The 25,077-nt window shown below is 46.4% G+C and overlaps 1 protein-coding gene across 1 annotated transcript in view; it reads left to right on the forward strand.

The window, feature by feature from the left end:
• The window catches only part of RELB (RELB proto-oncogene, NF-kB subunit), a 39,269-nt gene that overhangs the window by 5,531 nt on the left and 8,661 nt on the right, over positions 1 to 25,077 (forward strand). Inside the window, exons 3-7 of the mRNA XM_066373671.1 lie at positions 2,595 to 2,932; positions 16,440 to 16,597; positions 18,287 to 18,378; positions 18,512 to 18,643; positions 20,379 to 20,483. Coding sequence (XP_066229768.1) covers positions 2,595 to 2,932; positions 16,440 to 16,597; positions 18,287 to 18,378; positions 18,512 to 18,643; positions 20,379 to 20,483 — 825 coding nt within the window. The remainder of the gene's footprint in view (positions 1 to 2,594; positions 2,933 to 16,439; positions 16,598 to 18,286; positions 18,379 to 18,511; positions 18,644 to 20,378; positions 20,484 to 25,077) is intronic.

Here is a 25,077-nt window from a genome sequence, read left to right on the forward strand (position 1 = left end):
TGGGAAGTGGTTTACCCAGTATATAAACAATATCTCCCGACACCTTGTTTACTAGCAGCCAGCATTTATATAACACCTACTACTGTGGCAATTCTAAGTGCTTCTCATATAATATTAGCTTGTTTAATTTTCACAGCCTAAGGAGGCAGGCATTATTATTGTGCCTATTTTATAGATGAAACCACGGCACAGACAGATCAATAATGGGCTAAAGGCCACATAGCTAGCAAGTAGCAGAGTCAGAATTTGAACTGAGGTAGTCTAAAGCTTTAGCTATTGTTGCCCAGGGCCTCAGTTTCCCCCTGCAGCCTAGGAGCTCCTTGGGGGCCTAGGCAAAGTCTAATTCATCTTTGGGTCCCCAGGTCATCCAGCACAGATGCCTAAAAAAGGTTTTTCCAAGTTGAAGTGACTTGAGGTTGTCCTGCCAGTGATCTACAGCATGTCCCTTCCTCTCTCCTGGCCTCGGTATCCCCTTCTGGCAAGTGAGGGTGTCTTCCGTACCCTGCTGACTTCACAGATTGAATGAGATAAGGGGTGCAGGAATACTGCTTTCCAAGAAGCAAAGGTCTGGCTGCTAGGAGCCACTTCCAGAGAGAGGAGGAGGAGGAGGAGGAGGATAGGTCTGGCATCAGGACTGGTTGGTTGGTGTCCGAGGCCAGTGGCCAGCGCAGGCAAACCTGGGTGGGGCGTCTGCCCGGGCCTCCCCTGCTTCCTCTGGGACTCTGGGCTCACTTGCTCCCTCTGGGCTTCCTCTTGTCCTGCCTGTGGAGTGAAGGGAGTTTGTTTTGGTTTCTCCACAGCCCCTTCCAGAGCTGAGATTTCCTGAGGCAGTGATAAGGGCTCCCCATTATTATTGTCACTCCCCCCTCAGGAAGTAGGGGTGAATCCAGGATGGTGGGTGGGTACTGCTGGGGAGCTGGCCAATGATGCTGAGTGGGTGGCTGCCTGGAGAAGGAGGATTGGACTCCTGTGATCTTCAGATACCAGCCAGTGACCTCTGGGGGTCTAGGATGGGCTGTGGGGAGAGATCGCCCCCACATTTTGTTTAGGCTCTTAGATGTCCATTTTTCCACCTGGTAATAAGACCCTTGGCTTTTCCTTGAATTCCCAACAACACTTTATAATCCCTGGCCTAAATGTTTTTTGAGGGGACTCCAACCTTGGGAGCTCAAGGGAAGATAGTGCAAGAGGGGGAGATGGCGATTGGGGTTTAGCACCCTTGGGAGTCAGAGCCCAGGTTCCCAGGATGGGGGGCAGAGGGGTATCATAAGAGGTGGGGGTTGGGGAATCTGTCTTAAAAATTAAAGTTTGACCTCTTAACTGGCCCTCACATTTCTCTCTCTTTCTCTTCCTCCCGCAGATGAATTGGGTGAGTATCATAGGGCAGTCTGGGGGAGGCTGAGGAGTCCAAGTGCTCACAAACTGGGAGGTTGGTCCTCCTTGTTGGGATGTTGAGGGGAGGGTCACACTGTGGCTTCTGGAACTGTTGGGGGATTTTAAGTTTCCAAGGTATTAGCGGAGCGTGATACTTGGCCAACACTCGCACACATCAGCTGCCCTTAGTGTCCCTACTATTATTCATTCCTGCAGGGAGTTGTACTGAGCTCCTGCCACATGCCAGGCTGTGTTAGGCACTGGAGTTTCCATCACGGACCAAAGTGCCCTTTTGGAGCTGACACTCTAGCTGGGGAGACAGTAGGAGAAGGAGTAAATGAACAAAATAAGGTCAGACTGAGCTAAGGGCTGTGATGGAAGTAAACAGGTAGAGGGAGAGATGGCCTGAGGAAGACATTAAATGGGGCCTTTCTGAAGAGGTGACATTTGAGCTGAGACTGGTGGACGAGTAGGAGCAAGTAGGGGTTGAATGGGAGAAGCGTGGGACAGGCTGGTGGGGAAGCAAGTACGCTGCCCTGAAGAGGGTCAGGCCTGGTTGGTACAAGTGACAGAAAACAGGCTGGGTGAGAGCGGGCGGTGGTTGGCCCAGAAGAGCAGGGGCCATTCCATGTGAGGTCTGTACCAACACCATGGATGTGGGGTTTTGTTTTTCTGAGATGAATGAAGTTTGGAGAGGGTTTTATATAGGGAGGATGTTGACTTTGACTCTAAGGGAGATGGAAGCCACTAGATGAGGGGACAGGGTCTGACGTAAGATCTCTCTAGCCACGTGTGGGAGACAGACTGGGAGAGCAGGAGTGGCCATTCAGATGGGAGACATGGAGGGTGGACCAGGATGGAGGCAGTGCGGGTGAAGAGAGTTGAGGTAGCGGCAGAAGTTCATAGATGGGACTTGCAGATGTGGGGTCATAAGCAAGTGATACAGATACACCCTCCTAGCCTGACCACTCCATGGGTGGTGGTGCTCTTAGGGTCGGGGAATGGATGTGAGGGTGCAGGGTAAGGCGAAACCACCCCCCCGCCCCGCCCCGCCCTGCCCTGCGCGCTGCTGTGTTTGGCGCTGAGACCCCTACATTCGGCCCGCGAGAAATGTCTCGAAAACATGAATGAATTGTAAAAGGCGAGAGACGCGCGGGTCTGGGGGTCATCAAGCCTTTTCTTTTATAACCGGGCGTCTCGGGTTTTTGCTTCTTCCGCAGAGATCATCGATGAATACATCAAGGAGAACGGCTTCGGCCTGGAGGGGGCGCCACCGGGCCCGGGCGAGGGGCTGGCGCGCCTGGTGTCTCGCGGGGCGGCCTCCCTGAGCACCGTCACCCTGGGCCCTGCCGCGTCCCCGGCCACGCCGCCCTGGGGCTGCCCCCTGGGCCGGCTCGGACCCCCGGCCCCTGGTCCGGGGCCGCAGCCGCACCTGGTCATCACTGAGCAGCCCAAGCAGCGCGGCATGCGCTTCCGCTACGAGTGCGAGGGCCGTTCTGCCGGCAGCATCCTCGGGGAGAGCAGCACCGAGGCCAGCAAGACGCTGCCCGCCATCGAGGTGGGCACTGGGACTGGTGGGACTCGCGCTGCCACATCACATGCATGTATTGATTCATGCATTTGGTGGTGGTTATTATTATTGCCGTTGCTGTTGTTGGAGCCCATAATACTATCACCTGGCCCCAAATTCAAAAGGGCATTCAAAGTAAGGCTTTCTTCCCGCAGTTTGGCAGTATTGATCCAAATTATCATGGTCTTAAAGACAGGGTAGACTCCTGGTTCACAAACAAGGCCTTAAGAATCAGAGTGCCTAGGTTCGAATCCCTGTTCAGCCATTTGCCAGCTGTGCAGTGTTGGGCAGTTTACTCAGTCCCTCTGTGCCTCCGTTTCCTCTTCTACAAAATGGGATGGTAATAATAACCAACCAGCTGGGGTTGTTGGAAGGAGTGAGTCAGTTCATTATACTGTGGACCTCCAATTGGTAAGTGCTCTGTAGAATTGAGCTGTTAGTATTATTATATAATCACTATCATTGCTCTTAAGCTGGGCCATTCCATTTCTAGAAATTTATCATGTAGTTATGTCTGCATCTGGGCACACAGAGGGATTTACAAGTCTATCCACTGCAGCCTTGTTTGTATGAGAAGATCGGAAAATCAGTGTTCATCAGTAGGCAACTGGTAAACTAATCAATAGACATCTACACATCAGAATTCTATGCAGATATAACATATATCTGTGTATGTGTGCAGCTAAATATAAATACCTACAGTTAATACAGAAAAAAATTTAAGTTAAGACTCCCTTAAGTACTAATGTGGAAGTATCGCCAAGACATAGTAATAATCCCCCCTCCAAACTGAGGTGCAGAACCCTGCAAGAGGGTATTATACTACCTTTTGTGTTAAAAGAGGAAGTAAGATATTTATGTCATGAATATGTGCATAAAGAAACTCTGGAAGGAAAAACAAATGAATAGAGATAATTACTTTGGGGAAGGAGTGCTCAATGGATAAGGTGCAGGTCAGATTTTTAAACTATGTACATCTTTATTTTGTTTAAAATATTTGAATCGATGATGTAGTTCAAAATGTTTAAAAATATGAAGATTTATATTAATTTTTTTTTTTTGAGTCAGAGAATGAGAGAGAGAGAGACAGGAAAGGAAAGAGAGGGTGAGAAGCATCAACGTGTAGTTGCTTTTGCTTTAGTTGTGCATTGATTGCTTTTCGTCTGTGCCTTGACCAGGACCAAGCCAGTGTCCCCTTGCTCAAGCCAGCCATCTTGGGCTTTTCATGCCAGCGACCTTTGGGCTCAAGCTGGCGAGCTTGGGATACTGTGGGTGATTTTCCACTCAAGCCAGCAACCCCATGCTGACAAGCCCATGCTCAGAGCCAGTGACCTCAGGGCTTAGAACCAATGACCTCAGCGTACTGGATGGACACCTTTATCCATTGCGCCACTGGTCAGGTTATATTAACAGAATTTAAATTTAATTAATTTAAAATAAAAGTCCCTAGAATCTGTGGGTTGGTTTTCCCCCTAGAGGTAACCATTGTTATCAGTATCTCATGTGTCCTTCCAGAAGTATTTTATAATTATACAGGTAAATATATCCATATATATAGGCCCTCCTCCTTTAGTACAAAGAGGGGTATAACATACATGTGTGTGTGTGTGCATGTACAGCTATATACAATTGGTCCCAGACTTACCAAATGGTTCGACTTAAAATACTTTGACTTTGCAGTGGTGTGAAAGCGATATGCATAATGAATTGCATGAAATATTCCACACTTTATTATTAAATAGGCTATGTGTTAGATGATTTTGCCCGACTGTAGGCTAATGTAAGTGTTTTGAGAACGTTTAAGGTAGGCCAGACTAAGCTATGCTGTTCTGTATGTTAGGTGCATTTAATGTTGTTTTTTTTTAATTTAATTAATTGTGTTTACATAGATTCTAGGGTCACCCTGAATGCATCCCCCCTCTTCCCTATTCCACTCAACATCTTCCTTGCCCCCCTCCTTACAGCACCCTCCCCCCTTCCCTTCAGGTTTATCCTATCCTATCATCCCCTTTCCCTCTGTCCTCTTTTCCTCTGGTCCCTTTGATCCCTCCTCTGTCTCAATTCTGTTCCTCAGTTCTCATTATTCCTTGATTCCTCAAATGAGTGAGGTCATATGATATTTTTCTTTCTCTGCCTGGTTTATTTCACTCAACATAATAGTTTCCAGGTCCCTCCATATTGTTGCAAACGGTAACATTTCCTTCTTTTTCATAGCCCCATAGTATTCCATTGTATATATGTACACAGCTTTTTAATCCACTCATCCACTGACAGACTGTTTCCAGATCTTCGCTATTGTGAACAATGCTGCCATAAACATGGGGGTGCATTTCTTTTTTTCAGTTGGTGATATGGTGTCCTTGGGATATATTCCTGTAAGTGGGATGGCTGGGTCAAAGGGTAGTTCCATTTCTAATTTTTTGAGGAATCTCCATACTGTTTTCCACAGTGGCTGTACCAGTCTGCATTCCCACCAGCAGTGCAGGAGGGTTCCCCTTTCTCCACATCCTCGCCAGCACCTATCGTGTGTTGTTTTGCATTTAATGGGTTTTTGGCCTAATGATATTTTCAGCTTACAACGGGACATTGATCAGGATGTAACCCCATTGTAAGTCAAGGAGCATCCCTATACATATACTGCTCGGTGTTATGCTTTTTATTTTTTAACTTAAAAATATATTTTGGGGCCCTGGCCAGTGGCTCAGTGGATATAGCGTCTTCCCGGCTTATGGATGTCCGTGGTTCGATTCCCGGTCAGGGCACACAAGAGAAGCGATCATCTGCTTCTCTCCCCCTCCCTCTCCCCCTCCCTCTCCTTCTGCTGTCCCTCTTCCCCTCCGGCAGCCAGTGGCTTAATTGATTTGTGTGTGGCCCTGGACACTGAGGATAGCTCGGTTGATTCAAGCATCAGCACCCATGGGGGTTGCCAGGTAGATCCCAGTTGAGGTGCATGTGGGAATCTGCCTCACTATCTCCCCTCCTCTCACCTAAGGAAAAAGAAAAAGAATATATCTTGGAGCTCAGTTCACATCAGTATGTGTAAAGCTGCCTTATTTCTTTTCTGTGGTGTCTTGTCATGTGCATGTGTGGTAATTTCTTGTTCAGTTTCTTTTTGGTGGGCATTTAGGTTGTTTCCAGTCTCCTGCTATTTATTATAAGCAGGGCTGTAGAGAATGACACAGTTCATCTGTGATTACTTTCATGTGTGTCACTCAAATAACTTCTGGAAATGGAATTGCTGGTCAAAGGTAATTTGATGGATATTGTCATATTGTCAAATACCTGGGGGTAGCATCCACAGCTGTTTCTCCCAGCAGTGTCTGAGGCCTGATTCCTTGATCTTCCTTGATACAGAGCCTTCACGTGCTTCTGGATCTTTGTGCAGATGTTTATTGAACCTCAGTTGTGTACTAGCCATTCCACCAGCCCCAGGTTTCAGCTCCATCTTCTCCCTGACCGCCATCTTCTTCCCAGTCACCAGCTCTCAGTCTCCTCCACATCTGCCCCCAACAAGGCAATCTGAGGAGCCCTGTTAAACTGCACATCTGCTTCTCTCCCTGCTCAGAATTCACCCTTGGCTCCCTAGTGTCCTCAGGAGGAAGCCTGAGCCCCTTCCTGGACCTCTAGGACCTCTCCTTGTCTGGCTCCCCCTGACCATTCGCATCCAACCACTCCGCACTCACCTATGAGACCACAGTCTACCCCAGGGCGCCTTCCCTGACCGTCTTCAGCACAGGCCCAAGCTCCCTCAAGTGAAGTCTCCTGCCGCTCTGTCCTACTCCTCCTTCAGTGGGATTCATGCTCGTGGGGGATTAGCAGAGCAACACTGGCCTTCCCCACAAGTTGGGATTTTAGGGTCAGAAAGACTTGGGTTTGAGCCCTGCTCTGCCACGTACCAGCTGTGAACTGGGACAAACCCAGTGCTTCCCTGGGCCTCATTTCCTCAATGGTAAAATGGGGTGATGCACCTGCCCTGTCTACCAGATGCTATGAGGACACGAGGGAGATGCCCCTTTATGCAGCTAGGTTGTAGTTGTTATTTTGTTTGGCTTCAGGCATTGTGGCTAAAAGCTGCCTACAGTCAACCAGATATTCTGATTCAAAAAATTATTTCCTTTATTTTTTATTTATTCATTTTAGAAGGGAGAGAGAGAGAGAGGAGACAGAGAGAAGGGGGGAGGAGCTGGAAGCATCAACTCCCATATGTGCCTTGACCAGGCAAGCCCAGGGTTTCGAACCGGCGACCTCAGCATTTCCAGGTCAATGCTTTATCCACTGCGCCACCACAGGTCAGGCCTATTTCCTTTTTTTGTTTTTAAGTTTTATTTTATTTTGTTTTACTTTTTTATTTTTAGATTTTATTTATTCATTTTTGAGAGAGAGAGAAAGAGAGAGAGAGGTAGGGAAAGGGGGAAGGAAGAGCAGGAAGCATCAACTCCTATATGTGCCTTGGCCAGGCAAGCCCAGGGCTTCGAACCGGCAACCTCAGCATTCCATGTTGACACTTTTATCCACTGCACCACCACAGGTCAAGCAAAAATTATTTCCTTTGAAATATATATTCTTGCTTGGGCAGGTGGTGGTACAGTGGATAGAGTGTCAACCTAGGACACTGAGGACCCAGGTTTGAAACCCCAAGGTTGTTGGCTTGAGTGCAGGCTCACCAGCTTGAGCACTGGGTCGCTGGCATGAGCGTGGGATCATAGACATGACCCCATGGTCACTGGCTTGAGCCCAAGGTCACTGGCTTGAGCAAGGGGTCATTGGCTCATCCAGAACTGTCCCCCCTCTCCGGTCAAGGCACATATGAGAAGCAATCAATAAATAACTAAGGTGCCGCAACTACAAGTTGATGCCTCATCTCTCTCCCTTCCTATCTGTTTGTCTCTCTCTGTTTCTCTCTCTCTGTTTCTTTTACAGGGACATAGAGTTAGAGAGAGGGATACATAGGGACAGACAGACAGGAACGGAGAGAAATGAGAAGCATCAATCATTAGTTTTTCATTGCGACACCTTAGTTGTTCATTGCTTGCTTTCTCATATGTGCCTTGACTGCGGGCCTTCAGCAGACTGAGTAACCCCTTGCTCGAGCCAATGACCTTGGGTCCAAGCTGGTGAGATTTACTCAAGCCAGATGAACCTGCGCTCAAGCTGGCGACCTCGGGGTCTCGAATCTGGGTCCTGGGCATCCTAGTTCGACGCTCTATCCACTGCGCCACTGCCTGGTCAGGCTCTGTTTCTCTCTCTTGCTAAATATATATATATGTATTCTCAGTCATTGGATTTCCAGGAAGGGGATAAGTGTGGTGCATTAAGGAGCAATGGTAGCCCCTTATTTATCTTTAAGCATTTTGTCTATTTTTCTAATTTGATAGGGAATTTTTTTCAACTGCATGTCTCAACATTTTCTTTTGAAAAAAATTTTAATTAAAAAAATTGTTTTATTGATTTTAGTGAGAGAGGAAGGGCGGGGGAGAGAGACAGAAACATCGAGCTGGTCCTATATGTGATCTGATCAGAGGTGGAACTGGCAACTTCTGTGCTTTGGGACGATGCTCTAACCAACTCAGCTATCTGGCCAGGGCCTTTTTTGAAAAATTTTAAACCTACATAAAATAGACAAGAATAACACAATGAACACCTGTCTGCCTTTGGCCACATTTGTTTTATGCATCCCCCCCATATATAAGGTCGACCGGAAAGTTCTGTCCGTTTCTATCACAACAAGTTTCAACACGTAAGTGCATGTTTATTTGGCGCATGTGTGCCTCTCTATTTTTATCACTTAATGTATACACACTGACGTAGCAAATTAACTAAAACAAAGTTGATTCACATTAGTCTTATGTGTGAAGCGATAGTGTACCCATGGCTACTGGTAAAGTTCATTTACGCCACTGTATTGTATACAAATTTCAACAAGGAAGAAATGCTACAGAAGCATGTAGAAATTTATTGAAAGTGTTTGGTGAAGGTACAGTTTCTGATAGGACATGCAGAAGATGGTTCAAAAAATTCGAAACAGGTGATTTCGACCTTTCTGATAAGCCACGTTCTGGGTGACCATCTTTGATTGATGATGATGTTGTTAGGACCATGTTGGAGCAAGATCCTTTTCTGACAACATCGGAGATCGCAGAAAGGCTTAATTCAGCTCAGCAAACCATTTCGGACCATATTCGGAAGATAGGATTGGTGTGGAAATATATTATTTAATAAAGTTTATTGACAGAAAAATTTGTATTTTGTTTTATTCCAAAAATGGACAGAACTTTCCGGTAGACCTTATATAAACATGTCTAGAGAGAGATTTGAAAGTCAGTTGGAAACATGACAATACTGCGCCCCAAACATCTTGGCATGTATCTCTTGAGAACAAGGACATTTTTCTACAATGCAGGACCTATAGAATCATATCACCATTATCATACTCTAGAAACAATAATCATATGAGGATATTATCTAATAATATTCCATATTCTAGCCTGGCCTGTGGTGGCGCAGTGGATAAAGCGTCGACCTAGAAATGCTGAGGTCGCCGGTTTGAAACCCTGGCTTGCCTGGTCAGGGCACATATGGGAGTTGATGCTTCCAGCTCCTCCCCCCTGTCTCTCTCTCCTCTCTCTCCTCTCTCTCTCTCTCTCTCTCTCTCCTCTCTAAAATGAATAAAATAAAAATTAAAAAAAAAAAAAAGATTAAAAAAAATATATATTTTTTATAGCTCTTGTTTTGTTGTTTGATTGTTTCATAACCAGTCCAGGATCACACGCTGCATTTCTCAGGTCTTGCTATGGTCTGAATGTTTCTGTCCCCCAAATATGTTGCAATCCTAATCTCCAAGGTGATGGATGATATTAAGAGGTGGGGCCTTTAGGGTGATATGAAGGTAGAGCCGCCATGAATGAGATTAATGCTTTTAGAAAAGAGGCCCCAGAGACCTCACTTGCCCCTTGTACCATGTAAGGAGACAATGGGAAGTATTGGCGGTCTGCAAACCCAGGGAGTGTCTCACTAGGATCTGACCACACTGACACCTAGATCTGGACTTCCAGCCTCCAGAACTGTGAGCAAAATCTATTGTTTATCAGCCACCCAGTTCACAGCATCTTTTAGGCACAATTGGAGTAAGGCAGGTGTCTTTTATTTTTTCTTTCTTCTTTTTCAAGTAAGAGGAGGCGAGATAGAGAGACAGACTCCCACATGCGCCCTGACCGGGATCCCCCTAGCAACCCCGATCTGGAGCCGTGCTCTCAACTGAGCTATTTTTAGCACCTGAGGTGGAAGCTCCACGGAGTCATTCTTAGCCCCTAGGCTGATGTGCTTGAACCAACTGAGCCATGGCTGCAGGAAGGGGGTGGGGAAGAGACAGAGAGAGAGAAGGGTGAGGAGGGGGGGTGGAGAAGCAGATGGTCACTTCTCCTGTGTGCCCTGACTGAGAATCAAACCCAGGACACCGGGCCGATGCTCTACCACTGAGCCAACTGGCCAGGGCCACAAGTGTCTTTTGACCTCAGTCTGTTTGTATGCTTCAGGATGTGGTTATTTGGGGAGGACAGGACAGATATTTTGTTCAGTGTCCCACATTCTGGGTTTGTTGGCTGTTTCCAGGTTAGATCAGGTTATTCATTTTGGTGGGAATACTCCAGCAGTGATGTTGTGGCTTTCTCAGTGACTCCTGTCAAAGGCCATGGGCTGGCAATTTGTCCCAATGCCAGTGATGCTGAGTTGGATCCAGCAGTGAAGGTGACATTTTAGTTTGCTCAGGCTGCTGTAACAAAACACCACAGACTGCATGGCTTGAACAACAGAAATTTATTTCTCACAGTCTTGGAGGCTGCAAGTTCGAGATTGAGTTATGAGCAGGGTTGGTTTCCTCTGAGGCCTCTCCTTTGCTTGCAGATGGCTGCCCTCTCACTGTGTCCTCAATCAGTTTTTTTTTTTTAAGCTTTTTATTTATTCATTTTAGAGAGGAGAGGGAGAGACAGAGAGAGAGAGAGAGAAGAGGAGAGACAGAGAGAGAGGAGAGACAGAAAGAGAGAAGTGGGGAGGAGCTGGAAGCATCAACTCCCATATGTGCCTTGACCAGGCAAGCCCAGGGTTTCGAACCAGCGACCTCAGCATTTCCAGGTCGACGCTTTATCCACTGTGCCACCGCAGGTCAGGCTCAATCAGTTTTTGTCTGTGTCACACTTGTCTGATGTCTTTGTGTGTCCCAATGACCTTTTCTCATAAGGAGACCTGGCAGATTGGATCAGGGCCTACCCTAACGGCCTCTTTAACTTAATCACCTTTTAAAATCTCTATCTCCAAATACAGTCACATTCTGAGGGGGTTAGGGATTTAATTATGATCACCAGGTCTCTCCTTTGTAAAAGTACGGCCTTCTCTTTGTAATTATAAGTTATCTGTGAGGAGATACCTGAAGGCTGTGTTTTCACCAGATTTTTTAATTTTCTTTTATTGATTTTAGAGAGAGAGCAAGAGGGAGAGAGAGAGAGACAGGAATATCAATCTATCCTTCTATGTGCTGTGATCGGGAATTTAACCAGCAACCTTCACACTTCAGGATGGTGCTCTAACCAACCAAGCTATCTGGCCAGGGCTCCCCAGCTTTTTATTTCTAATTCTTTCCAGGCAATTTATTTGGCTCAGTGTTGGTTTGGTTGTTTTTTGTTTCTTTGTTTGTTTTTGTTTTTACGGGGACAGAGAGAGAGTCAGAGAGAGGGATAGACAGGGACAGACAGACAGGAACGGAGAGAGATGAGAAGCATCAATCATCAGTTTTTCGTTGCGACACCTTAGTTGTTCATTGCTTGCTTTCTCATATGTGCCTTGACCGCAGGTCTTCAACAGACCAAGTAACCCCTTGCTCTAGCCAGCGACCTTGGGTCCAAGCTGGTGAGCATATTTTATTTATTTATTTTATTTTATTTTATTTATTTTATTTTTTTTTAGAGATAGAGAGTCAGAGAGAGGGATAGACAGGGACAGACAGACAGGAATGGAAAGAGATGAGAAGCATCAATCATTAGTTTTTTGTTGTGACACCTTAGTTGCTCATTGATTGCTTTCCCATATGTGCCTTGACTATGGGCCTTTAGCAGACTGAGTAACCCCTTGTTCAAGCCAGCGACCTTGGGTCCAAGCTGGTGAGCTTTGCTCAAACCAGATGAACCTGCTCTCAAGCTGGCAACCTTGGGGTCTCGAACCTGGGTCCTCTGCATCCCAGTCTGACGCTCTATTTACTGCGCCACCGCCTGGTCAGGCTTTTTTTTTTTTTTTTTTCTCAAGCCAGATGAACCCACGCTCAAGCTGACGACCGACCTTGGGGTCTCAAACCTGGGTCCTTCCGCATCCCAGTCCGACACTCTATCCACTGCGCCACTGCCTGGTCAGGCTCAGTGTTGGTTTTGATTTCAGATAGTTAGAACAGTAAATGCCCAACAGTAGGGATGACCTGCTTCTGACTCTGGATTTAGGATTTTATTCCCATCTTTTGGAAGAGGAAACTGAGGCTCAGAGAGGGTAAGTTAGGTGCTCAAGGGCACACAACAAGTTTACTCTAGTAATTACTGACATTTACTAAGTGCACCTGTGTGCCAGGTACTTAATGGTACACATCTTACAGTTAAGGACAGTAAGGCCAGAGAGGTTTATCATGCAGACGGCCAATGGTAGAGGCTGTTTAGTACCAGGCCTGACTTACTACAAGGCCTTGTGCCTTTTCCACGATTTTGTGTCACATCCCAAAGATGAAAAGCTTTCAGCCCTGCATCTTTATGAATCCTGAGACTGTTGACCCTGATCTCCTCAGAATCTCCTAATACTCCAACAGGAAGCTGGTTAAATGAATAGTTGTAATCCTATCAGACTCAGTGAAATGTACAGGCAATATTACCTACCTCTACTCACAATCATGCCCAGAATCCATAATGCCTTAACATTAAAATGAAGGAGAAATAAAAGGAAAATAGTGGTGCATATACAAGAGCTCATTCATTTCAGTAAGTGCTCGCGCACGGCCCCAGGGAAACACAGTGAAGGTGGCCCCTGCTGTTGGCCTCATTACTGCAGTGGCCATGGATGCAGCCTGACCTAACCTGGTGACTTAAAATTCAGTGTATTTTAAAATTATGGGGGAAATACTATGTATATAAAATTAAACAGTGCTAGGTTCTGGGCTCTGATCATTTTAAACAGGTTTTTCACTGACATGAAATGGTGGTGGGAGGTTCAGAAGCTTTGCAGGATTTGTGTGGGATTGTCCCTGGTTTGTAGGTTGTGTAGCATCTCAGGCACTGCCTACTGCTGGCTGAGGGTGCCCATCAGCATCAACCAGTATCACCCCCAATATCTCAAATGTTCACTAGAGGGCACTATTATCCTGTTAATCATCACCAGTTTATTGTATTTTTTTTACCGACACCAGCTTTCACAGTTCAGAGCAGGTTTTACTGGGTCTTTGATGCCAGCTGGGTCCAGTGTGTAACCTAAGAAAGCCTCATAGGCTCCTTTTTTTTTTTTTTTTTTTTTTTTTTTTTTACAGAGACAGAGAGAGAGTCAGAGAGAAGGATAGACAGGAACGAAGAGATGAGAAGCATCAATCATTAGTTTTTTGTTGCGCATTGTAACACCTGAGTTGTTCATTGATTGCTTTCTCATATGTGCCTTGACCGCGGGCCTTCAGCAGACCGAGTAACCCCTTGCTGGAGCCAGCAACCTTGGGTTCAAGCTGGTGAGCTTTTGCTCAAACCAGATGAACCCACGCTCAATCTGGCGACCTCGGGGTCTCGAACCTGGGTCTTCCGCATCCCAGTCCAATGCTCTATCCACTGCGCCACCGCCTGGTCAGGCCAGGCTCCTTTTTAAAAAAAAAATTTTTTCCATTGATTTGAGAAAGAGAAAGCATTGTTCAGCTTAGTTGCGTATTCATTGATTGATTTTCACATATGCCCTGACTGAAGATTGAACCCACAACACATGGATGCTTTATCCACTGAGCCACACAGCCAGGGCTCATACCCCCCCCCCCCTTTTTAAGGGAGAGTCAGACAGGGACAGACAGGCAGGAAGGGAGAAGGATGAGAAGCATCAACTCATAGTTGCGGCACTTTATTTGTTCATTGGTTGCTTTCTCATATGTGCCTTGACCGAGAGGCTCCAGCCAAGCCAATGACCTCTTGCTCAAGCCAGTGACCCCTTCCTTGCTCAACCCAGCGACCATGGGGTCATGTCTATGATCCCACGCTCAAGCTGGCAACCTCAGCATCCCAGGTCGAACCTGGGCCCTCAGCATCCCAGGTCGACGCTCTATCTGCTGAGCAATGCCTGGTCATGTAAAGCTTCATTTTTTTAAAAAGAGAATCTGGAAATCTGGAATAAGTGATAGCTCATACTTTTTCAGTGGAGGCTTCAAATTCTTCCCAACTTTTTATTTAAAAATTTTTTAAATCTTCTAGTTTTTACAAGTTTTATTGATGTATAATTGTTATACAGAAAGTTGCACTTGTTTAATGTATACATTTGATGAGTTGTTTTTTTGGTTTTGTTTTTGTTTTTTTACAGAGACAGAGAGTGAGTCAGAGAGAGGGATAGACAGGGACAGACAGACAGGAACAGAGAGAGATGAGAAGCATCAATCATTAGTTTTTCATTGCGCATTGTGACACCTTAGTTGTTCATTGATTGCTCTCTCATATGTGCCTTGACCGCGGGCCTTCAGCAGATCGAGTAACCCCTTGCTGGAGCCAGCAACCTTGGATTCAAGCTGGTGGGCTTTTGCTCAAACCAGATGAGCCCGCGCTCAAGCTGAGCGACCTCGGGGTCTCAAACCTGGGTCCTCAGCATCCCAGTCCGATGCTCTATCCACTGCGCCACTGCCTGGTCAGGCTACATTTGACGAGTTTTGATGAAAAATGAAAATAGTACAGTGAACACATGTGAACCTTCCATTTGTATTCACCAGTGAACATTTGCCACATCTGCTGTACCTGTCGCTCTCTCACCACAAATACACATTGGTTTTTGGCTGAACTATTTGCAAATGAGTTATAGATATCATGTTATGTCAGTTCTAGATCCTTAAGCCTTCAAAGTACATCTCCTAAGAAGAGGTTCCGACACAGCTACAATACTCTTACTACTACTAGGAAAATGAACAATATTCCATAATATCTAATATAGAGTCTGTAACTAAATTTCCCGATTGTCCCAAAAATGTGTTTTATAAATCAAGGATTATGTGTTATATTAGGTGGTCATGTCTGTTTAGTCTCTCTTCTTTTTTTTTTTTTTTTTTTGTTTAAATTTTTATTTATTGATTTTAGTGAGAGAGGATGGAGAGATAGAGAGAGATTCAGGAACATCAGTCTATTTCTATTCCTGTGTGTGCCCTGACTGGGGATTGAACTGTCAACCTCTATGCTTTGGGATGCTGCTCTAACAGCTGAGCCATCTGTCCAGGACTAGTTTCTCTTCTTTTTAAAAAATTGAGTTTACTTCAGTTATATTTTATCTTAAAATATTAATTTAATAATTAAAAATTTAAATTCAATTTTAATTACCCATTAAGAAATAAATAGCTAAATTAACCTTCAATATGAAGTTAATATAAATTTAGTAGAATATATGTTCATATATTGTTATATTTTATCTTAATGTATATGTTAAGATTGACTCTGAAGTGTACAGCTTGGTAAATTTTTATATCTGTATACACTGTGGAACTACTAGTCAGATCAAAATAACATTTGTTTTCCTTTAATCCCAAATTGACACCCATCTTTTTATCATCTTTTTTGTTTGTTTGTTTGTTTTTGTTTTTAAGATTTTACTTATTCATTATAGAGAGAGGAGGGGGGGGAGGAGCAGGAAGCATCAACTCCCATATGTGCCTTGACCAGGCAAGCCCAGGGTTTTGAACCGGCGGCCTCAGTGTTTCCAGGTTGACGCTTTATTCACTGCGCCACCACAGGTCAGGCCTTTATCATCTTTCATGACACTGACATTTGGATCTGGTGACCCACAATTTGGGTTTGCCTGGTGTTTCATCATGATTAGATTCAGATGAGGCACTCCTGGAGGGGCTGTCACAGTAGCGATGAGTCCTTCCCGGCCATCAGCGGGACCCAAGTCATTTGGGCCTGGTATTGGTGATGCTGACCTCGATCACCTGGCTATGGTGGTGTCCACCAGGTCTCTTTACTGTAGAGGTGCCTTTCTCCTCTTGTGACAAGAATGTTATCTGTATGCAGTACTAGGAGCCCTGTATGTACCCAGTTTTTAAAAGTCCATTTGTGCGCAGCTATCGTGTTACGGGGCCACCAGGCCACCAGTTGGAAATCTCAGGTTTAGGATCTCAGAGGGGTCTTAAGCACGTACTCTTCCATCAGCCTGCGGGGAGAGGGTTGGGGAGCTACCCAGGGAGCCCCTAGGGAGTTTGGATGGGTGCTGATGTCTACGATGGGACCCCAAAAGAGCACCTGTCTTCCTGCAGCTCCGGGACTGTGGAGGGCTGCGGGAGGTGGAGGTGACCGCATGCCTGGTGTGGAAGGACTGGCCTCACCGAGTGCACCCCCACAGCCTCGTAGGGAAAGACTGCACCGACGGAGTCTGCAGGGTGCGGCTCCGGCCTCACGTCAGCCCCCGGCACAGGTACCCAACCCTGTCCCCTGGCCCTTTACCCCTCACTCTTGGTCATGGAGATTCTGAGGGGCTGAAGATCACTCGGAGAGACCTTAAGGCAGGGGCAGCTTAGCCAGACTCTTCCTATTGCATTTCCTAAATGGGGAAACTGGGGCCTGCGGTGGAGGGTCTTTCCTAGGCCTGGAGCCCTGCCCCACACATTTACTTATGTTATATTTATTCGCACATTGCAGAGGAGGAAACTGAGGCCCTAAGGTGCAAGGGTACAGAGGCCAACGGCAGTGCTGCGATCTGACCCCAGACCTGACTTAACTGCAAGGCCCGTTCTTTTATTTTATAATTTATATGTTTTTAATAAATAAAAATTAAAAGGTTTAGAAAAGGTGTGCAGTGAAAAATAAATGTCCTTCCTTCTTTGCTTTTCCAGATACCAGGCCTCTTCCTGGAGGAAATTCAAAATAGAGATATATTTTTTCTCTCCTTATAAATAACAACAGACACTTGCACACCATTTGTGTGTTCCAATACATCTTGGGATCATTCCTATCACAACACTTAGAGCTGCCATATCTTTTTTTTTTTTTTTAGGTGAGAAGAGGGGAGATAGTGAGACAGACTCCCACATGCCCCCCGCCGACTGGGATCCACTCAGCAACCCCATCTGGGGCCTGATGCTTTAGTACTGAGCTATTTTTAGCACCTGAGGCTGATGCGCTTTAGTGGAGCCATCCTCAGCACCCCGAGCCATGCTTGAATCAATCAAGCCACTGACTGTGGGAGAGAAAAAGGGACAGAAGGGGAAGAGGGTGTGTGTGTGTGGGGGGGGGGTGAAGCAGATGGTCAGTTCTCCTGTGTGCCTAGACCAGGAATCGAACCTGGGACGTCCATATGCTGGGCCTACGCTCTATACACTGAGCCACCAGCCAGAGCTGCCTTATCCTTTTCATTGGCTGCATAGTATTCCTGTGTGTGGATGCACATGGTGACTTGAACAGGTCCTCTATGAATGGGCATCTATGATGGTTTCAATCCCTTGTGGCTCTGTGATTAACTCAGCTGCGGTGAATGGCTTTACATAGAGAGCATTTCTTCTCTAGAATAAATTCGTAGAAATTGCTAGATTTAAGTGTATACCTGTGTACTTTCAGTGATCCATACATTTAGTGAGGGCAGGGATTTTTGTCTTTTTTGTTCCCTGCTGTGCCTCCCAATGCTTAGCACATGCTGGCTCACAGTAAGGTGCTCAGAAAATATTTGTGGGAATGAATGAATACTGCCAGGTCATCCTCCAATGGATGATTGCAGGAGCCCTTTCTGGCCCCAGCAGCAGTGGGTGAGAGTGCCTAATCAACTTCACCCGCAGAGGGTATTAGCAAATGTTTTGATCTTTTCTGTTTGGATGAGTTTTTAAAAATTGGTATCACATTGGTGTTTAATTTGCAGTTTTCTTATAAGTGAGGTTAGCCAGTGTTGTAATGTGATAAAGATAAGTGTTTCCAGGTTCTCTCAAGAATCCTAAGACCCATGGAGGGTTTGAACCCCAGACTCGCCCCGACCTCTCAAGGCTGGGACCCCTGGGCCTGGGGTGCCTCAGACCCTGAAATTATTACTCCCAAGGCAGATCACATCTGCTGGAGCCTCCTGTGGGTTAGGGCTATACCTGCTCCCTTGTGCCAACCTCCCTTCTCCCCCCCACAGCTTTAACAACCTGGGCATCCAGTGTGTGAGGAAGAAGGAGATCGAGGCCGCCATAGAGCGGAAAATCCAGCTTGGCATCGACCCCTACAATGGTCAGCCCAAACCCCGAACCCCTCTGCCCACTCCCATCCTTTCGCCTCCTCTGGGCCCCACCATCTCCTCCAGTCTTCTGCCCCCTACCAGGCCGTGTAGCCCCCCATCAGCCTTCCCACGTCTCGCCCACAGCCGGGTCCCTGAAGAACCATCAGGAGGTGGACATGAACGTCGTGAGGATCTGCTTCCAGGCCTCTTACAGGGACCAGCAGGGCCAGATGCACCAGATGGACCCCGTGCTCTCTGAGCCCGTCTATGACAAGAGTGAGTTGAGCGTGCTGTGTCTGTAGGATTGTCCTTGCCACAGGGACAAAAAGCCTCATATACAAAGGCTCGAACCAACAGGGAGTTCTTTCTTTCCTAAACTTTTTTATTTTTACCCATTGATTTGAGAGAGAGAGAGAGAGAGCAAGAAGAAGGAAGGGAGAGAGAAGCATCAACTTGCTGTTCCATTTAGTTGTTCCATTTAGTTGTGCACTCACTGGTCGCTTCTCATATGTGCCCTGACTGGGGATTGAACCTGCTACCTCCAAGCGCAGGGACAACTCTACCCACCGAGCCACTGGCTAGAGCCAACAGGGAGTTCTTTATTTTTATATGTCTCAGTTATGAAGTCTGTCCCAGTGGATTCAGCTGCTCAGCAGGATCAGAGGACTGGTTCAGCAACTTTGTGATTCTCTGCTTTTCCCTCACAGTCATGAGCTGACTGCCATGGCTCTAGGTGTCGTGTGTATTCTAGGCATGATGGGCAGTGTCACCCTGTGTAGCGAGCAAGCTGTCCACTGCCCAATTCCAGGGGGCAGCATTTACTATGTAGGCTATGGAAACAGGACCTTGTAGTATTGTAGAATGTACGAGGCTATCCTAGGGAAGAGGCAGCATGAGTAATATTTCTCTCTTCGATAGAGAAAATAATATATTCCCCAGAATCCCCCTGGTATACTTCTACTTATGTCCCATTGGCCAGAATTGGTCCCATGGTTGCAAGGCAGTCTGGGAAAGAAAGTATTTAGGTTTTCATCTTCTTTAGAGGGGCACAGGCATGAAGAGGGGGTTGGGAAGGGCTGGTGGTGTTTAGCCAGCCTACAATGACTGCCACAAGCATCAAAATGGGGAAAGATATTAATTCAACCAGAGCTTTTATGGATGTATGTGATAGCATCCCAACTCAAATGGGCTGAAGGAGAGGAAAAAAGAATTTGTTCCATTAACTAACAATTTCTAGAGGTAGCACAGTGCTTCTGATCAGGATGCATCCAGATCCTCAGAGGTGTCACTGGGGATCTGTCTTTCCTCTCTCAGCTATACTTTCTTCATGTTAGGAGTCAGTCATTCTTGGCAGTGCCCTCCCGTGGGGACAAGATGACTGTGGGCCACCTTGGTACCCTTCCTCCACTCCCAAAGAGAACTTCTCTTGCCCATTCGTTTTGCTCATAATCTCAGAGCTGTCTTTCATTGGCCTGGTTTTGGTCATGTGCTCCCCTCAGACCAATCAGCTCTGGCCAGAAGATGTGATAGTATGATTGGCTGGGTCTGGGGCACCAGCTCACTGCAGAGCTGGGGAGTGGGCTCGAACTTACCCAATCCCCACCACTGAGGTGCGGGGTGATCCCTCCAAGGAAAATTGAGGCACCCTTAACAGAAGGGCCAGGTCTGGTGGATAGGCAAAACAACAGGTGTCCACTAGAGATTTCAGGCCATTAACCCTTATCTCAGAATTGTCTCTAACACCTGACCCGCCAAATCTCCCTGAGGTCTGATGATCTCCCTTTTGGCCAGTCACCTCACCAGGGAGGACTTGTGATTGTCTATTAACCCCCTGTTGTCTGAGCAGTTTCTTTTTCCACCCAGACCATGGGTTCCAGGAGGTTAGGTGCCCTGGCTTCTCTATTTCCCACCTGTCCACAACCCAGGTGGGCACCCACAGGGTATCTGGTAAGGATTTGATGACTGAATTCCTGTTTTTTCTTATATACCTCTTCCTCACGCTCCTTCCCAGAGTCCACAAACACATCAGAGCTGCGGATTTGCCGAATCAACAAGGAGAGCGGGCCGTGCACAGGTGGCGAGGAGCTCTACCTGTTGTGCGACAAGGTGCAGAAAGGTGAGGGGCCTGGGGCAGCAAGGCAGTGGATGGGCGGCAGGGATGGGCAGGCCGCCCAGGAGGCTGGGAGGGGAGGAGCAGCTGGCTAACCCAGGCAGCAGGGCAGAAGGATCTAGAGCTCTGGTTTTGGAGTCAGACACAGCCGACTGGTTCTTTCCTTCACGGAGTTACTCATTCACATGCAAAGATGGAGGGCCAGCTGTGCTGGCCACTCTGGGTGCCAGGCAGGCGTTGCCACCACGAACTCACTGTCTGGGAGACTCATACAAAAATCATGGAATTGCACAAATCACAATGCTTTATGATCGTTGTGATAAGGACTGTGGATGAATGAAGAAAACGGAGGGCAGGCGAAGCATCCCCTCTATGTCACTCATGTGTGTTCAAATGTCCCTTCTTCAAATAAGGTTTTTTTAAAAGAAAACTTCCATCTAGGGTGGCCTGTCTATGAGAAGGCAGGAGGGAGCTTTCCCTTTCATTGTATATAACTTTTCTGTATCCTTTGTATTTTCTATCATGTTACTCTATTATAAGTAACATCACCACCAAGAGTAATAATAATAAACATAAAGTAATATTTATCTTGCTCTTACTATATGCCAACCTCTGTTGTAAGTGCTTCACACACCTTATTTGTAAGATCATCTACCATATTTCTCTATGTATAAGACACATCTTAATTTTGGGGCCTAAATTTCTTTCTTTCTTTTTTTTTTTTTTGTATTTTTCTGAAGCTGGAAACGGGTAGGCAGTCAGACTCCCACATGCACCCGACCGGGATCCACTTGGCACGCCCACCAGGGGGCAATGCTCTGCCCATCTGGGGCGTGCTCTGTTGCGACCAGAGCCAGTCTAGCGCCTGAGGCAGAGGCCATAGAGCCATCCCCAGCGCCCGGGCCATCTTTGCTCCAATGGAGCCTTGGCTGCGGGAGGGGAAGAGAGAGACAGAGAGGAAGGAGGGGGGGAGGGGTGGAGAAGCAGATGGGTGCTTCTCCTGTGTGCCCTGGCCGAGAATCGAACCCAGGACTTCCGCACACCAGGCCGACGCTCTACCACTTAGCCAACTGGCCAGGGCTGGGGCCTAAATTTTGAATAAAGTTATTGAACTCAAGTTTCACTCATCATAAAATTTATACAAATCATCATTGTCAAAACTCCCATCCATTAGCTTCTCCTCATCTGTGTCTGATGACAAATCACTGTCTTCAATGATGAGTGCAAAAACAAGCGCGAAAAAGTGGGAAATGCAAGTAAAAAAAACTACAACCCCTGTATAAGATGCACCCAGTTTTTAGACCTCAAATTTTTCAGAGAAAGGTGCATCTTTTTTTTTTTTGAACATTTCATGTGCTTTTATTTATTTATTTATTTATTTTATTATTATTTTTTTTACAGAGACAGAGAGAGTCAGAGAGAGGGATAGATAGGGATAGACAGACAGGAACGGAGAGAGATGAGAAGCATCAATCATCAGTTTTTCGTTTTGACACCGTAGTTGTTCATTGATTGCTTTCTCATATGTGCCTTGACCGTGGGGCTACAGCAGACCAAGTAACCCCTTGCTCGAGCCAGTGACCTTGTGTCCAAGCTGGTGAGCTTTGCTCAAACCAGATGAGCCCGCGCTCAAGCTGGCGACCTTGGGGTCTCAAACCTGGGTCCTCCGCGTCCCATTCTGACGCTCTATCCACTGTGCCACCGCCTGGTCATCAAATCTTATTTCTATCTGCCTAGCTGTGTGACCTTGAACAAGTTACTTAACCTTTCTGTGCCTCAGTTTCCCCACCTGTAAAATGGGTATTATAATAATAGGCTCTACCTCAAAAAACTATTAGGAACTACTGTGCTTCCCCAGGTATAGTATGCACCTTTCGTCTGACCTGTGGTGGTGCAGTAGATAAAGTGTCGACCTGTAACGCTGAGGTTGCCGGTTTGAAACCCTGGCTTGTCTGGTCAAGGCATATATGGGAGTTGATGCTTCCTGCTCCTCCCTTCTTTCTCTGTATCTCTCTCTCTGCCTCTCTTCTCTAATATGAATAAATAAATAAAAATAATTTAAAAAAATAAATAAGGCCCTGGCCGGTTGGCTCAGCGGTAGAGCGTCGGCCTAGCGTGCGGAGGACTCGGGTTCGATTCCCAGCCAGGGCACATAGGAGAAGCGCCCATTTGCTTCTCCACCCCTCTGCCGCGCCTTCCTCTCTGTCTCTCTCTTCCCCTCCCGCAGCCGGGGCTCCATTGGAGCAGGGATGGCCCGGGCGCTGGGGATGGCTCTGTGGCCTCTGCCCCAGGCGCTGGAGTGGCTCTGGTCGCAACATGGCGATGCCCAGGATGGGCAGAGCATCGCCCCCTGGTGGGCAGAGCGTCGCCCCATGGTGGGCGTGCCGGGTGGATCCCCGTCGGGCGCATGCGGGAGTCTGTCTGACTGTCTCTCCCTGTTTCCAGCTTCAGAAAAACGCAAAAAAAAAAAAAAAAAAAAAAAACCCACAAAAAAATACCTGACCAGGCGGTGGCGCAGCGGATAGAGCATCAGACTGGGATGCGGAGGACCCAGGTTTGAGACCCCGAGGTCGCCAGCTTGAGCGCGGGCTCATCTGGTTTTAGCAAAGCTCACCAGCTTGGACACAAGGTCACTGGCTCGAGCAAGGGGTTACTTGGTCTGCTGTAGCCCCACGGTCAAGGCACATATGAGAAAGCAATCAATGAACAACTACGGTGTCAAAACGAAAAACTGATGATTGATGCTTCTCATCTCTCTCCATTCCTGTCTGTCTGTCCCTATCTATCCCTCTGTCTGACTCTGTCTCTGTAAAAAAAAAAAAAAAGAAAGATTTGAATTGAGGCAGACTGTGCTGTTCATCATTTCTTCTTGGAGGAAAAACAATAAAGAGAATTGAAAAAAATTCCAGAAGATGTGAAAAGGTAGTATTTGGAGAAAAATAATACTGGGAAAGGGGATAGAGAAGAATGGCTAGAGGGGTTGTGGGGCATAATTTTACTAAGGTGGCCATGGAGGACCCCTCTCGGGAGATGACATTAGAGGCATGAAGGATTATGTGGCTGTATGGGGAAAAGTATTCTAGAGCAAGGAACAGCAAGTGCAAAGGCCCTGAGGCAGAAATAGGTGTGGTTGTTAGAGGGACAAAAGTAGTAAGAGGGCATTGAGAGGGGAGGAGAGTGGGAGAAACTGCCACAGCCAGCAGGATCCCCACAGCCTTTCTCAGGTTGTGTGATTATATAGCTAATGTCTGTCTCCCCCACTGGGTCATAAGGACAGGCAGGACCTGGCACTGTCTTGGTGAGCAACTGTGTCCCCAAGACCACCCGGTCCAGGGCCAAGCACACATGAGGTTATCAGGAAAAAAACCTTTTTTTTTTTTTTTTACTAATTTTTTTTTGGCTACAAGATTCACTTTTTAAAAAGACCATTTAAAGCATTTTAAAGTGTACAGTTCAGTGACATTTACAGCTAGTGCTCGATTTATGACCACGATTGGTTCTGACAGACTGGTCATAACATGATTTGGTCGTAAGTTGAGTAGGCTATATGTACAGTACTGTGAAATGATGTTATAAAAATCTTTTTAATTTTTATTTATTTATTTTTAGAGAGGAGAAAGAGAGAGAGAGACAGAGAGGGAGAGAGAGGAGAGAGAGACAGAGAGAGAGAGAAGGGGGGAGGAGCTGGAAGCATCAACTCCCATATGTGCCTTGACCAGGCAAGCCCAGGGTTTCGAACCGGCGACCTCAGCATTTCCAGGTTGACGCTTTATCCACTGCGCCACCATAGGTCAGGCCTATAAAAATCTTTAAGTCATATTTTATCATAATTTTCTTTCATTATTGTTATATATCATAATTTGTTCATTTTATGCCATTTGTATCATCTCTACACCATTTTGTTTCTTTGTTATAACTGTTGATCGCATGGGTGCAGAACCTTTCACAGCTTCACGAATTCTTTATCTTTCAAAATCGTGGACACAATCAAGTGTGATAACTTCATGTCATGTGTGATCACATTCACTTTTTTTCCTCCTTCATACTGCTTAATTACCTTTATTTTTGTGTTGAGATCGATGGCCTTTCTTTCCTTCTTGGCAGGCTGAGGCATAGACAAAGACAATTTCCTCTTGGTAGACATCTTGGAAGGGGTTTGATGAAAAATATCCAAGACACAAAACACAAATTGCTGTACCGAGTCTGGGATAAGAGTTGAAATGGTGCATGCAGAGATGGTAGTGCTGCTGGAAGCTGGTCCACACTGTCGTATGCCCAGCTGGGCAACACTTGCACCAGATGCGGAGCAGTGGTGGCTAGCTATTGTGGTCGTAAAGTCGAATGGTCATAAGTCGATCAATACCTGTGTGAGTGTGTATTTGCAAGGTTGTGCCACTATCACTGTTTGTTCCAAGACAATTGCATACCTCAGAAAGAAACTATCCACATTCTTCATCAAAAAAAGAAAAACGGAAGAAACCCTGTATCCTTTAGCAGTCACTCCCTGTTACCCCCTCCTCCAGTCCCTGGCACCTGCTAATCTGTGTTCTGTCTCTGGATTTGCCTGTTGTGGACATTTCATATAAACAGGATCATATAC

The sequence above is a fragment of the Saccopteryx leptura genome, chromosome 3 (assembly GCF_036850995.1).
Source record: "Saccopteryx leptura isolate mSacLep1 chromosome 3, mSacLep1_pri_phased_curated, whole genome shotgun sequence".
Classification (NCBI taxonomy): domain Eukaryota; kingdom Metazoa; phylum Chordata; class Mammalia; order Chiroptera; family Emballonuridae; genus Saccopteryx; species Saccopteryx leptura.